Source organism: Salvelinus namaycush, chromosome 26 (genome assembly GCF_016432855.1).
Source record: "Salvelinus namaycush isolate Seneca chromosome 26, SaNama_1.0, whole genome shotgun sequence".
NCBI classification, from domain to species: domain Eukaryota; kingdom Metazoa; phylum Chordata; class Actinopteri; order Salmoniformes; family Salmonidae; genus Salvelinus; species Salvelinus namaycush.
In genome coordinates, this window is record NC_052332.1 from 3,712,350 (window position 1) to 3,727,408 (window position 15,059).

The 15,059-nt window shown below is 44.5% G+C and overlaps 1 protein-coding gene across 1 annotated transcript in view; it reads left to right on the forward strand.

Annotated features, from left to right (window-relative positions):
* LOC120021256 (solute carrier family 12 member 2-like) overlaps nt 1-15,059 on the forward strand; it is a 90,710-nt gene that overhangs the window by 53,620 nt on the left and 22,031 nt on the right. The window contains exons 14-20 of the mRNA XM_038964927.1: nt 481-636; nt 2,303-2,402; nt 3,920-4,031; nt 4,917-5,057; nt 8,847-8,953; nt 10,630-10,709; nt 11,671-11,811. Coding sequence (XP_038820855.1) covers nt 481-636; nt 2,303-2,402; nt 3,920-4,031; nt 4,917-5,057; nt 8,847-8,953; nt 10,630-10,709; nt 11,671-11,811 — 837 coding nt within the window. The remainder of the gene's footprint in view (nt 1-480; nt 637-2,302; nt 2,403-3,919; nt 4,032-4,916; nt 5,058-8,846; nt 8,954-10,629; nt 10,710-11,670; nt 11,812-15,059) is intronic.

The window sequence follows — 15,059 nt, forward strand, 5'->3', positions numbered from 1 at the left end:
AGTAGTGGATGTAACATTATTGCGCAATGTTGTTTTTTTTACACCATTTTTAATCCAAGTGCATATCCATATGCTCTTTCCTTAAATTAGTGACATTGCTATATTAAGCCGCCGCCCATTTTTTATGATTCAGTAATTTCACTCATAACAATGATGTTTGTTGGAATATGTGAAGAAGTAATGCAAGTCATAAATGAACAAGAGCTCTCAGCTATGGTAAGCCGCAGCTCTCCATAGACACTTGCTGATTCTTCATAGACATGAGTGGCAGATTTGTTCTAGTCTTTTGGATTCTACCTCTGTTCATGTTCGTATGTTATTCCTTAGTTTTGGATATATAACCCATTCTAACCTCTCTACGGTCTTTTACAATAAGGATAAAGGTCATATGCTGGCACCCCTTGGTATTACTGACCGCCAAAGTGCATTTTTACGAGGGTCCTTATAAGGGAGTCCACCTAACGTTTCTCTGACCCTTAGGGTGGCGCCCCAGCTTCAAGTTCTACAACATGTGGGTGTCCCTGGCTGGCGCTGTGCTGTGCTGCGTGGTCATGTTCGTCATCAATTGGTGGGCAGCCCTGATGACCAACGGTATTGTCATGGGCCTCTACATCTACGTGAGCTACAAGAAGCCCGGTGAGTGACTCAATTTAGGCCAAGTCGGCCATCTTGGATTGCCTCAACATCGACGTGTTATTTTGCCAAGATAGGTGCTCATTGAGAAACTTGGCTAACATGGCTTACGGTTATCTTACTTTACAAATATCATCACCATATTATTTCATGAATTAGCCTACCCTTTAATTGAAAAAATATAGCAATGTCCCCAAAAGAGGTCAATCGCTGTGAATTACACCTGACCACTTAGTGTAAATACTTTCCTAGTCTTTTGATTCCACTGAAACATAAACCTTTATGACTAAGCCACATTAGCACAATGCACTGAAAGTCCCCTGATGCCCAAAGATGCTTTGAACACTCCCGAGTGACGCAGTGGTCTAATGCACTGTGGTCTAATGCACTGCATCTCAGTGCTAGAGACGTCACTACAGACCCTGGTTCCCATGATCGCGAGTCCCATAGGGCGGCGCACAATTGGCTCAGCGTCGTCCGGGTTAGGGGAGGATTAGGCCAGGGTAGGCCTTCATAGAAAATAAGAATTTGTTCTTAACTGACTTGCCTAGTTAAATAACATAAATGCTTTGAACACAATGTGAATCAGGCCCCACTATTGATATTTCAAGCTTTTTGTATTGCTGATGCATACATGTATTTTGGTGAAGTGGTAAGCATTTGCATTACAATTATGTTTTTGTTGTGCACCCTCTGCTGCAGTGCAGCCCAGGCCAACATGGTTGAAATGTATTTTTAGCTAAACGCAGGGTTGTGGAAACTGGCAGTATGACTACAGCCGAAATGAACCAGCTATTCACAATGTGATGCTGTATTAAGGTTACATTTGAATCAGAGGGCTTGCCGCTTACAAGGAAGGCAGAACGTGGGTTGTCAAAAACAATGGCTCTCGGCTCTATTTGCAGGGTAGAACATATGTTTCCACCAAAAAATATTCTGTCAACTTCGTCATTCAGTCTGTTAATTAGCATACGGATTTATAAATTCTTATTTTTACCTTGTACATGAATAGACTTTCCCTCCGATGTTTCTATGGTGATTTGCCAAAGGGCTGGCTCATTCTCCTGTTAACTTTTCTTAAGCTGCCCACCCACGCAAGGCAGCGTGACTTTAAATGGGGGGCTTTTAAATGTCTAGTGCTGGGAGGGTGAGGCGGGTGAGGGTGCGGATACATGCAGTTACATGTGCTCGACTGTATTAGTGCTCAGGCTCTCTGGCCTGGCTGTGCCGATTCTATTCTGGAGCAAGCTGGGAACTGGACTGTTGAGGTCCCCACAGAGGTAAGATGGTCGATTGGAAGTCCCCATATGGAACCGCTGGCTCTGGGTAAACAAACCTGACCTGCGCTGGAAACCCCAGGAGTAGCACCAGACACCGATATAGACATTCACAGAGGCACACTTGTATGAACAACACACACATACACAACTAGCTTCACACACTCCGTTTGACATGCAGCTATATACACAGACATGCTCTCCCTCACAGACGTACACACATTCTCACACACGCAGAGTCACAGCTTCACATACAGCTCTACACACTCATGCACAGCATCCCTACTGACGCCCACACTGCATGGGACTTGTTCCAATGTCCTGACTGGCTTAATGGTCACCCATACAGGGTCCTGACTCCAGAATGTGACGATGTTTGTCCTCTCTTCCAGATGTGAACTGGGGCTCCTCGACCCAGGCTCTGACATACCACCAGGCCCTGACCCACAGTCTGCACCTCAGCAGTGTTGAGGACCACATCAAGAACTTCAGGTACAGTGTAGAACACACTTTAACACACACACACACACACACACACACTACTTAGACCAACGGAATGGTATGGTCTTTGAAATGCAGTGGCCCGTAGAAAGGCTATGTTCTTAACACTCACTAAACCACCTTAGTTTTACCACCAGCGTCCTTCCTGGCGTTAGTTTCATTATGCTACTTTTTAAATATTTACTGGGTAAAATGTTCAGCATTCACGTTGTCATAAAGGCTGTTGCCCTGTTACTTCTAACAGTATCTGATAGGCAAATTAGATTAACAACTCCTCCACTTAATTACCCTTCCATGTTTCTAGGCAAGTTGTCACTAACACATGCCCACTGAGGTGTGCAGATCCGGTAAGGCTGCAGCAGGCTGACTGCATCCGGGTGGCAGGGGAGGATATTGCCGTTTGTCCAGTCAGGCTACAGCAGGCCCATCTCTCCGTCTCGGCATGACACATCCCCTTGGAGAGGGTTGTGTAACTGCACACCTGGGACAACAGTGGCAGATACTTGGCATCCTTCACACTGCCTTGGCCTTGGCTCCCACAAAAGTGGGAGACTAAATGGTCTATTCTCGAAAACCTCGAAAACGGTGGAGAGCATGGGAGTTGGGGTATAGAACCGTGTTTCTCGAAGACGTGGGCACTGCCACAACCACACAAACAAGGGGGCAGACATATTCTAGTACTAGTGTTCTGGTGATACAATATCAAGTTGATGCTTACCTTGATTTTAATCAAGCGTACACTCTCGTTCAGGATCTTGTTCAGAAACACTGATATAGGGAAAAGCGTTCCATCAGGTCACCCTCCGAACTCGTCCGAGCCACAACACGACAATCTCATGCTCTATTGTTCACCTGCTCACACACAGGACTGTAAGAGTTGCTGTGGACGCTTTTCAGAATGTGCAATTCGTCCTGGAAGTGTTCCCTTGGCAATAAACCGGCGGGTGAGGGATTATGGAGCGTCTGATATTGTCTTCGGAATTCAAACGTGTTACTCCTGGACTTCTCGTTTCCCTCCCTCCTGGCTCTCTTAACCCCATGTGCTTAACATAGCTTTGATTTGATGTGCGTTACTCCGGGAACTCTCCATCCAAGTCTGTTCTTGTTCCTCACTGAGGAGATGATTCAAACGTCTTCTCTCAAGGTCATTAGAAGACATTGAGTGAGATGAAGCACTGAGGAGTACTGTGTGCATGTGACCTGGCAAAAAGTCTAAAGGGTGAGGCAATCGGTGGCCATTGGTTAACCCTCCTGGAGAGGTAGTGGGTGCATGTTTTTGTTTCAGCTCTGCGCTAAACTGACCGAAATCTACTAAATCAGCTGCTCATTAGAACTTTGATTAATAGAATCATTGATTAATCATTTGATTAATGCTCATCAAGTATATCTCCATGAGGAGGGTTGGCCATCCTTGGGTTAGATATTGGTGTCCCTAGTATGTGTACCATTTACTGTTAGCATGGATACTAGCTAAATGCTGTTTTTGTATTGACTATGTTTTACCACAGACCCCAGTGCTTGGTGATGACGGGATACCCCAACTCCCGTCCGGCTCTGCTCCACCTGGTCCACGCCTTCACCAAGAACGTGGGCCTGATGATCTGCGGCCATGTGCGCACGGTGAGTCACCAGAGACTTCGCCTACCTGGAGACCATTTTGGCTCCATCACATAACTGTACCATTGCACACAACAGGGCCATTTTACAATGTTTCACTCTTATTTTATAGCATAACCTAAACCTTAGATGACTAATCTCAATGCAATGTCATAATTACTTCTAGTTAACTACCGGTGACTAAGTGCTTTATTAACTCCCATTAGAACCAATTTGCGGGAAACAGAACACAGTGGCTGCCCTATTGTTTTGGACATTGTTTGTTGTGTTGCTCATATTTATCCCGTTTACTTTCTAATTCACATTTCATGTTGATTGAGTCGTTGCTCCCAATTAGTGATTTTCTTCTTTTTTTTCTCATGACTTTTAGCGACTTTTTTCCCATCTAAATCCCTCATTTGTGCGTTACCTGGGGGCAATAAAATTACCGCTCCATTAAAGCGGTGTGGGACTGGGGAAATGTAATCGTCCCCGCACTGTGCCCACAACGCTCTCTCTTTCTCTCATAAACACACACACTTTCTCTATTCTTCCATTAACACTGTCAAAAAAGAGTGAGTGCGCCAACACCAGCCAATGGTAAAAACATTCCCTCTTAATGGCGGTACATTTTTCTGGCTAAGGGCTGCTTTTTACGCTTAAGCACCTCTCTTCAGAAATAAGGAAGAGACTCCATGTGTGGACCTTTTAAGGAGTGGCTGTTTTGAATTGGGGCTTCTTCCAGGAAAACTTAAGATCCTTTGATGGTAATTGGTACGGTAAATATATCCACCACCTGTGATTTTGACTGTGCAAGGTGGAACTACATCTACGTTTGTTAATGAGTTGCTAAATGCTACACTTCGCCTTTAGCGTGACTGTTCTTATCTATGTGTGTTGTGTCCACAGGGCTCCAGAAGGCCCAACTTCAAAGAGCTGTCCAACGACCAGACGCGTTACCAGCGCTGGCTGCTGAAAAACGAGACCAAGGCTTTCTACACCCCTGTGTTTGCCGACGACATGAGACAGGGCACCCAGTATCTGTTACAGGTGAGAACAGACCAACGCTGCAATTTGTGGAAGCGGTGGGATCTGCTGTAGTTTATTTATAAGTACAACATTTTTGTTCTATATAAACTCAGCAGAAAAAGAAACGCCCATTTTTCAGGACCCTGTATTTCACAGATAATTCGTAAAAATCCTAATAACTTCACAGATCTTCATTGTAAAGGGTTTAAACACTGTTTCCCATGCTTGTTCAATGAACCATAAACAATTACTGAACATGCACCAACAGCTTACAGACGGTAGGCAATTAAGGTCACAGTTATGAAAACTTAGGACACTAAAGAGGCCTTTCTACTGCCTCTGAAACACACCAAAAGAAAGATGCCCAGGATTCCTGCTCATCTGCGTGAACGTGCCTTAGGCATGCTGCAATGAGGCATGAGGACTGCAGATGTGACCAGGGCAATAAATTGCAATGTCCGTACTGTGAGACGCCTAAGACAGGGCTACAGGGAGACAGGACGGACATCTGATCGTCCTCGCAGTGGTAGACCATGTGTAACAACACCTGCACAGGATCGGTACATCTGAACATCACACAGGTACAGGTACAGGATGGCAACAACAACTGCCTGAGTTATACCAGGAACGCACAATCCCTCCATCAGTGCTCAGACTGTATGCAATAGGCTGAGAGAGGCTGGACTTGTAGGCCTGTTGTAAGGCAGGTCCTCACCAGACATCACCGGCAACAACATCGCCTACGGGCACAAACCTACCGTCGCTGGACCAGACAGGACTGTCAAAAAGTGCTCTTCACTGATGAGTTGCGGTTTTGTCTCACCAGGGGTGATGGTCGGATACGCGTTCATCGTCGAAGGAATGAGCGTTACACCGAGGCCTGTACTCTGGAGCGGGATCGATTTGGAGGTGGAGGGTCCGCCATGGTGTGGGGCAGTGTGTCACAGCATCATCGGACTGAGCTTGTTGTCATTGCAGGCAATCTCAACACTGTGCGTTACAGGGAAGACATCATCCTCCCTCATGTAGTACCCTTCCTGCAGGCTCATCCTGACATGACCCTCCAGCATGACAATGCCACCAGCCACACTGCTTGTTCTGTGTGTGATTTCCTGCAAGACAGGAATGTCAGTGTTCTGCCATGGCCAGCGAAGAGCCCAGATCCCAATCCCCTTGAGCACATCTGGTACCTGTTGGATCGAAGGGTGAGGGCTAGGGCCATTCCCCCCAGAAATGTCCGGGAACTTGCAGGTGCCTTGGTGGAAGAGTGGGTTAACATCTCACAGCAAGAACTGGCACATCTGGTGCAGTCCATGAAGAGGAGATGCACTGCAGTACTTAATGCAGCTGGTGGCCACACCAGATACTGACTGTTACTTTTGATTTTGACCCCCCCCTTTATTCAGGGACACATTATTCCATTTCTGTTAGTCACATGTCTGTGGAACTTGTTCAGTTTATGTCTCAGTTGTTGAATCTTGTTATGTTCATACAAATATTTACACATGTTAAGTTTGCTGAAAATAAACGCAGTTGACAGTGAGAGAACGTTTCTTTATTTTTTCTGAGTTTATATTTGAATTCTACTCTGGTTTCCCTAGAAACACATGCCTTTGGATTCATGCCTAATTTGAATAAATTTTCCTGAAGATCAAGCACATTCAGACATGGGCACCCAGTATCTGTTGCAGCGTTTGTCTGTTCTCACATGTAACGGGTGGAAGCGGTGGGATCTACTGTAGTTTTTTTTATAAGTACGACATTTTTGTTCTATATATATACAGTGGGGAGAACAAGTATTTGATACACTGCCGATTTCGCAGGTTTTCCTACTTACAAAGCATGTAGAGGTCTGTAATTTTTATCATAGGTACACTTCAACTGTGAGAGACGGAATCTAAAACAAAAATCCAGAAAATCACATTGTATGATTTTTAAGTAATTAATTTGCATTTTATTGCATGACATAAGTATTTGATGACCTACCAACCAGTAAAAATTCCGTCTCTCACAGAGATGTTAGTTTTTCTTTAAGAAGCCCTCCTGTCCTCCACTCATTACCTGTATTAACTGCACCTGTTTGAACTCGTTACCTGTATAAAAGACACCTGTCCACACACTCAATCAAACAGACTCCAACCTCTCCACAATGGCCAAGACCAGAGAGCGGTGTAAGGACATCAGGGGTAAAATTGTAGACCTGCACAAGGCTGGGATGGGCTACAGGACAATAGGCAAGCAGCTTGGTGAGAAGGCAACAACTGTTGGCACAATTATTAGAAAATGGAAGAAGTTGAAGATGACGGTCAATCACCCTCGGTCTGAGGCTCCATGCAAGATCTCACCTCGTGGGGCATCAATGATCATGAGGAAGGTGAGGGATCAGCCCAGAACTACACGGCAGGACCTGGTCAATGACCTGAAGAGAGCTGGGACCACAGTCTCAAAGAAAACCATTAGTAACACACTACGCCATCATGGATTAAAATCCTGCAGCGCACGCAAGGTCCCCCTGCTCAAGCCAGCGCATGTCCAGGCCCGTCTGAAGTTTGCCAATGACCATCTGGATGATCCAGAGGAGGAATGGGAGAAGGTCATGTGGTCTGATGAGACAAAAATAGAGCTTTTTGGTCTAAACTCCACTCGCCGTGTTTGGAGGAAGAAGAAGGATGAGTACAACCCCAAGAACACCATCCCAACCGTGAAGCATGGAGGTGGAAACATCATTCTTTGGGGATGCTTTTCTGCAAAGGGGGCAGGAAGACTGCACCGTATTGAGGGGAGGATGGATGGGGCCATGTATCGCGAGATCTTGGCCAACAACCTCCTTCCCTCAGTAAGAGCATTGAAGATTGGTCGTGGCTGGGTCTTCCAGCATGACAACGACCCGAAACACACAGCCAGGGCAACTAAGGAGTGGCTCCGTAAGAAGCATCTCAAGGTCCTGGAGTGGCCTAGCCAGTCTCCAGACCTGAACCCAATAGAAAATCGTTGGAGGGAGCTGAAAGTCCGTATTGCCCAGCGACAGCCCCGAAACCTGAAGGATCTGGAGAAGGTCTGTATGGAGGAGTGGGCCAAAATCCCTGCTGCAGTGTGTGCAAACCTGGTCAAGAACTACAGGAAACGTATGATCTCTAATTGCAAACAAAGGTTTCTGTACCAAATATCAAGTTCTGCTTTTCTGATGTATCAAATACTTATGTCATGCAATAAAATGCAAATTAATTACTTAAAAATCATACAATGTGATTTTCTGGATTTTTGTTTTAGATTCCGTCTCTCACAGTTGAAGTGTACCTATGATAAAAAAATTACAGACCTCTACATGCTTTGTAAGTAGGAAAACCTGCAAAATCGGCAGTGTATCAAATACTTGTTCTCCCCACTGTATATATATTTGAATTCTACTCTGGTAGCCATAGATACACAAGCCTTTGGATTTATGCTAAATTTGAAATATTTTTTCCGGAAGTTCAAGCACATTGAGTCAAAGTGCATGATAATATATTGAAACCCATTGTGGTGTGGAGTTGAGGTCAATTCGAGTTCAACTCCATGGAATGGTCAAATGACATGGAAAACTAGAATAGAAAATGATCCATGGATCAAGATTGAATTAACCCCAATGCAGGTGGTATACTTTAATGTTATGATTGCCGGCCAAACAGACTTGTTCATGCTTGAAAGCGATTGCGTAAGCTGATCTTTTGGGAGGTGCAGCACCCTGTCAAATTGATCTACAGATAGGGATTCATTTAGTAGCGGCTTTAGGTTGGTCCGATCCTGTTCTCCCCCTCTGTTTTACCCAAGGCTGCCGGACTGGGTCGCCTGAGGCCCAACACTCTGGTGATTGGCTACAAGAGTGACTGGAGGGACGGAGACATGATGAACGTGGAGACCTACATCCACATGATTCAGTGAGTAAACGGGGGCTTTGCAAGCCTTCTCATCAAAAGGCCGTCCACAAAGACGCCCGATTTAGAACAGTCATTGTTTTAAAGCACCTGAACATGAGATGGGTTGTGAAGATAACAAGCGTTGTCACACAACTAAAGTACTCTATATGGAGTACTACACACACACATACACACACACTAGTTTGGACTTCTGTCAACTTCTATTCAGTCGCAAATCAAATGTTAAGCAACAGATGTAGACTAACAAGTACTTGGGGATATGGCTAGACGGTACACTGTCCTTCTCTCAGCACATATCTAAGCTTAAACTTAATTTAAGCTTAAGTTAAATCTGGGCTTGGTTTCCTCTATCGTAATCGCTCCTCTTTCACCCCAGCTGCCAAACTAATCCTGATTCAGATGGCCATCCTTCCCATGCTAGATTACGGAGACGTTATTTATAGATCGGCAGGTAAGGGTGCTCTCGAGCGGCTAGATGTTCTTTAACATTCGGCCATCAGATTTGCCACCAATGCTCCTTATAGGACACATCACTGCACTCTATACTCCTCTGTAAACTGGTCATCTCTGGTTAATACTTATTTATAAAACCCTCTTAGGCCTCACGCCCCCCTATCTGAGATATCTACTGCAGCCTTCATCCTCCACATACAACACCCGTTCTGCTAGTCACATTCTGTTAAAGGTCGAAGTGCACAGTTTTCTCAATCATGGACTCTCTTACGGACTCTCTTACAGACTGTTGTGGCTGCTTTATGTGTTGTATTGTTGTCTCGACCCCCTTGACTTTTGTACTGTTGTCTGTGCTCAATAATGTTTGTACCATGTTTTGTGCTGCTACCATGTTGTTATGTTGTGTTGCTACCATGCTGTGTTATGTGTTGCTGCCATGCTATGTTGTCTTAGGACTCTTTATGTAGTGTTGTGTTGTCTCTCTTGTCGTGATGTGTATTTTGTACTATATTTGTATTTCATTTATTTTTAATCTCAGCCCCCGTCCCTGCAGGAGGCCATTTGAATTTTGGTAGGCCGTCATTGTAAATAGGAATTTGTTTTTAACTGAGTTGCCTAGTTACATTTTTTAAAAGAACAATGAAATGCTTACTTACTTACCTTCCCAACAATGCAGAGAGAAAGAAAATAGAGAAACAATAGAAAAGTTAAACATGTTATACACAATGAGTAAAGATAACTTGGTTATGAGATTATGCACCAATGGATTTAGGCTGAATCAGTACCTGGCGTAAAGTGTGGGGATCATTGTATTAGATTGGAAGGTTAGAGATGGTTCAGCCCCAGCATATTAAAACCTACGCTAATACTCTAAGCAATCTGCTCTTTAGTTTTCATTTTATTCACGCTTCTACTATACACTTACATCAATGCAGTTTTATAGAATGGGTGAAGTCATGCTTTCACGTGGTCTGTGAAGATCCCATCTCTACCAGTCAGGCATTTAACTTTGTCCTTCGAAACTTGGCCTCTTTCATTGCGGCTTGAGTTCTTAGCTTGTTTGTTTGCGTTCGCCTCGTTAAAGTGCATACGCGTGTTTAGTCTGAGTGGAAAACTGCACGTTTCATGTAGTTTGTTGTACACACACACACAGGCCCTGCTCAGTGTCAAGCGGCTTCCTGTATAATGCAAACAGAGTGCGTTTGTTTGTTTGTGCCTTTCAGCGATGCCTTTGACTTCCAGTACGGTTCCGTGGTCCTCAGACTGAAGGAGGGACTGGACGTATCCCACATCTCAGAACAAGGTGTGTGTACAAACAACACACACTGAAACACTTTCGTACCAAATTACATGATATACTTACCCACACACACACACACACTCTCTTGCCAAACGACTAATCTTAACAGCTTGTCTCATTTGTTTCCTCCTAAAGCTTTATTCAGTTTTTGAGAAAATGAATTCAGCACTAGTATTTTGCCGCGTCCTGTTAACGTGTTCAGCGCAACGATTGTGTCTGGGCCAATTTGCAACTACACAGGGAATCGAGAGCATCCAATTGAGGTGTGGTTGTTAAACTAAAGTTGGAGAGAGGTGAATAAAAGGGATTTTTCAGTAGATTAACCTTCAAAAGACAGTCCAGCTGCAGATTATTGAAGTTAGGCACTTTGATTTGTTCTCACGCAGTCACTCCCTGTTAACCTTCTTATTCCTCTTCACTTAAAGGTTCACATTTTCTGAGGAAGATCATTTCTTGGTTGAAGAGTAGACGTGTTACTCACGTACCATTCGTTCACCAATAACTCTTAGTCAATGCATGTTGATAATAACAGCATTAAAATAAAACTCAAGTCTAAATTCATCTTCCTTAGTCCAGTCAGTTGACCTGGCTTGTACCATGGCCAATAGTGGGCGGCGACTCTGCTTTTCCACCCAAATTCACCTAAATTGGCCCAAATGGCTCAGCCACCATTTCAGAACACACTGTTTGCCTTTTACCCACCAAATAACCCCATCATCAAGATTATTTCCTACATTTTAAGAGTTACCTTCCACATCTGTGTTTAGTGGACACAAAAATGACTCTTGTTTAAGTTTTTTTCCACTGACAAAGCCCATGCTATTTTCCAGGTAATTGGTTTTTGACGTTTACATGATGTTCTTTTTGCTCTAGGCTAATAGTTTAGCTTCACTGGTCATATGTTAACAAACATTAACAGATGTCCAGTAAACATGGTTAATGGTTTAGCTTTGTCGTTTCACAGATGACCTGCTGTCGTCGCAGGAGAAGACGTCAGGGATGAAGGATGTGGTGGTGTCCATCGACATGAAGGACTCTGACGGAGACTCGTCCAAGCCTTTTTCCAAGGCCACCAGTGTTCAGAACAGCCCAGCCATTCAGAAAGGTCAGGTGTCATTCTAAAGTAACCCACATATAAACAGTGAGTGCCTTTTTACACCAGTCGTTGTGCGCACATACCTGATTCGGCTAATCGAGGTCCCGATTGCTGTGCAGGACGGGAACACTCTTGAGCTCTGAAGGAGCAGGAAGGTTGGTCACCTAATTTTTTACAACTTCACATTGAGATATGGAAAATTAGGCATTTGTGAAATCACAATGTGAACGTGCTGTTTTGGCTCTTGAGGAAGGGGTTTCAGATGTAAGAATTCTGAAAGCAGTTTACCGCCACACGTTGATCCCCCTCTAGATCTCGCAAAGGCCTCACTTATGCTTCTCCAGCCAGTAACTAGGCTACACTGAGTGGCGGGCCTGTAAACCGCACTACTCAGAGAGGAAGTGGCCTCTGACCCTGTGACCCCCAGCCTTCCCACTGGGCCCAGTCTCCACAGCACACAGATGGCTTTACTACAGTGTGTGTCCTTGTTTGTTTACACACACACACTTGTGCATGTACACACACATACACGAAAACATCTCATGCATGTACAGTTGTGGCCAAAAGTTTTGAGAATGACACAAATATACATTTTCACAGTCTGCTGTCTCAGTTTGTATGATGGCAATTTGCATATACTCCAGAATGTTATGAAGAGTGATCAGATGAATTGCAATTGCAAAGTCCCTCTTTGCCATGCAAATGAACTGAATCCACAAAAAACATTTCCACTGCATTTCAGCCCTGTCACAAAAGGACCAGCTGACATCATGTCAGTGATTCTCTCGTTAACACAGGTGTGAGTGTTGACGAGGACAAGGCTGGAGATCACTCGGTCATGCTGATTGAGGTCGAATAACAGACTGGAAGATTCAAAAGGAGGGTGGTGCTTGGAATCATTGTTCTTCCTCTGTCAACCATGGTTACCTGCAAGGAAACACATGCCGTCATCATTGCTTTGCACAAAAAGGGCTTCGCAGGCATGGATATTGCTGCCAGTAAGATTGCACCTAAATCAACCATTTATCGGATCATCAAGAAATTCAAGGAGAGTAGTTCAATTGTTGTGAAGAAGGCTTCAGGGCGCCCAAGAAAGTCCAGCAAGCGCCAGGACCGTCTCCTAAAGTTGATTCAGCTGCGGGATCGGGGCACCACCAGTACAGAGCTTGCTCAGGAATGGCAGCAGGCAGGTGTGAGTGCATCTGCACGCACAGTGAGGCGAAGACTTTTGGAGGATGGCCTGGTGTCAAGAAGGGCAGCAAAGATGCCACTTCTCTCCAGGAAAAACATCAGGGACAGACTGGTATTCTGCAAAAGGTACAGGGATTGGACTGCTGAGGACTGGGGTAAAGTCATTTTCTCTGATGAATCCCCTTTCCGATTGTTTGGGGCATCCGGAAAAAAGCTTGTCCGGAGAAGACAAGGTGAGCGCTAGCATCAGTCCTGTGTCATGCCAACAGTAAAGCATCCTGAGACCATTCATGTGTGGGGTTGCTTCTCAGCCAAGGGAGTGGGCTCACTCACAATTTTGCCTAAGAACACAGCCATGAATAAAGAATGGTACCTACACATCCTCTGAGAGCAACTTCTCCCAACCATCCAGGAACAGTTTGGTGACGAACAATGCCTTTTCCAGCATGATGCCATAAGGCAAAAGTGATAACTAAGTGGCTCGGGGAACAAAACATCAATATTTTGGGTCCATGACCAGGAAACTCCCCAGATCTTAATCCGATTGAGAACTTGTGGACAAAAAAAAATAAAAAATTCTGACTAACTCCAAGCATTGATTATGCAAGAATGGGCTGCCATCATTCAGGATGTGGCCCAGAAGTTAATTGACAGCATGCCAGGGCGGATTGCAGAGGTCTTGAAAAAGAAGGGTCAACACTGCAAATATTGACTCTTTGCATCTACTTCATGTAATGGTCAATAAAAGCCTTGTAATTATACTTCAGTATTCCATAGTAACATCTGACAAAAATATCTAAAGACACTGAAGCATCAAACTTTGTGGAAATTAATATTGGTGTCATACTCAAAACTTTTGGCCACCACTGTATACACGTGCTCACACACAGATGGCTTCAACATTGTGTCTGTCTGCTGCCTCCTTAAACTGTGGACAAATAAACAGGGGAACTGTTCCCACATGTCTTACGGACAGGCTGGGAACTTCAGTTGATTTCCGACACGGAATTTTATTTATGCCACACACGTCACGTTTAATTGTTTCCTCCCGTAGGGAGTCCCATGTCCGTGACCCTGTGGGTAGGCCTGGGCGATATGGCCTAAAAATAATATTGATTTTTTTCAGACCTATGGACAAATAACATAATTGTATTTATTTAACTAGTCAAGTCGATTAAGAACAAATTCTTAGTTACAATGACGGCCTACCCCGGCCAAACCCGGACGATGCTGGGCCAATTGTGGGCCGCCCTATGGGACTCCCAATCACAGCCGGATGTGATACAGCCTGGATTCGAACCAGGGACTGTAGTGGTGCCTCTTGCACTGAGATGCAGTGCCTTAGACCAAATAAGAATTTGTTCTTAACTGACTTGCCTAGTTAAATAAATAAAACAGCCTTATTCTAAAAATGATTCAACAGTTTTTTTCCCTCAATCTACACACAATAACCCATAATGACAAGTAAAAACAGGTTTTAGAAAATGTTGCTAATTTATAGAACAAAATATTAATCTGAAATATCACATTTACATAAGTATTCAGACCCATTACTCAGTACTTTGTTGAAGAACCTTTGGCAGCGATTACAACCTCGAGTCTTCTTGGGTATGACGCTACAAGCTTGGCACACCTGTATTTGGGGAGTTTCTTCCATTCTTCTCTGCAGATGCTCTCAAGCTCTGTCAGATTTGATGGGGAGTGTTGTTGCGCAGTGATTTTTTTCCCCCAGGTCTATCTAGACATGTTTGATCGGGTTGAAGTCCGGGCTCTGGTTGGGCCACTCAAGGATATTCAGAGACTTGTCCCGAAGCCACTCCTGCGATGTCTTGGCTGTGTACTTAGGGTCATTGTCCTGTTGGAAGATGAACCTTCGCCCCAGTTTGAGGTCCTGAGCGCTCTGAAGCAGGTTTTCATCAAGGATCTCTCTGTATTTTGCTCCGTTCATCTCGATCCTGACTAGTCTCCCAGTCCCTGCTGCTGAAAAAAATCCCCACAGCATGATGCTGCCACCACCATGCTTCACAGTAGGGATGGTGCCAGGTTTCCTCCAGACGTGACGCTTG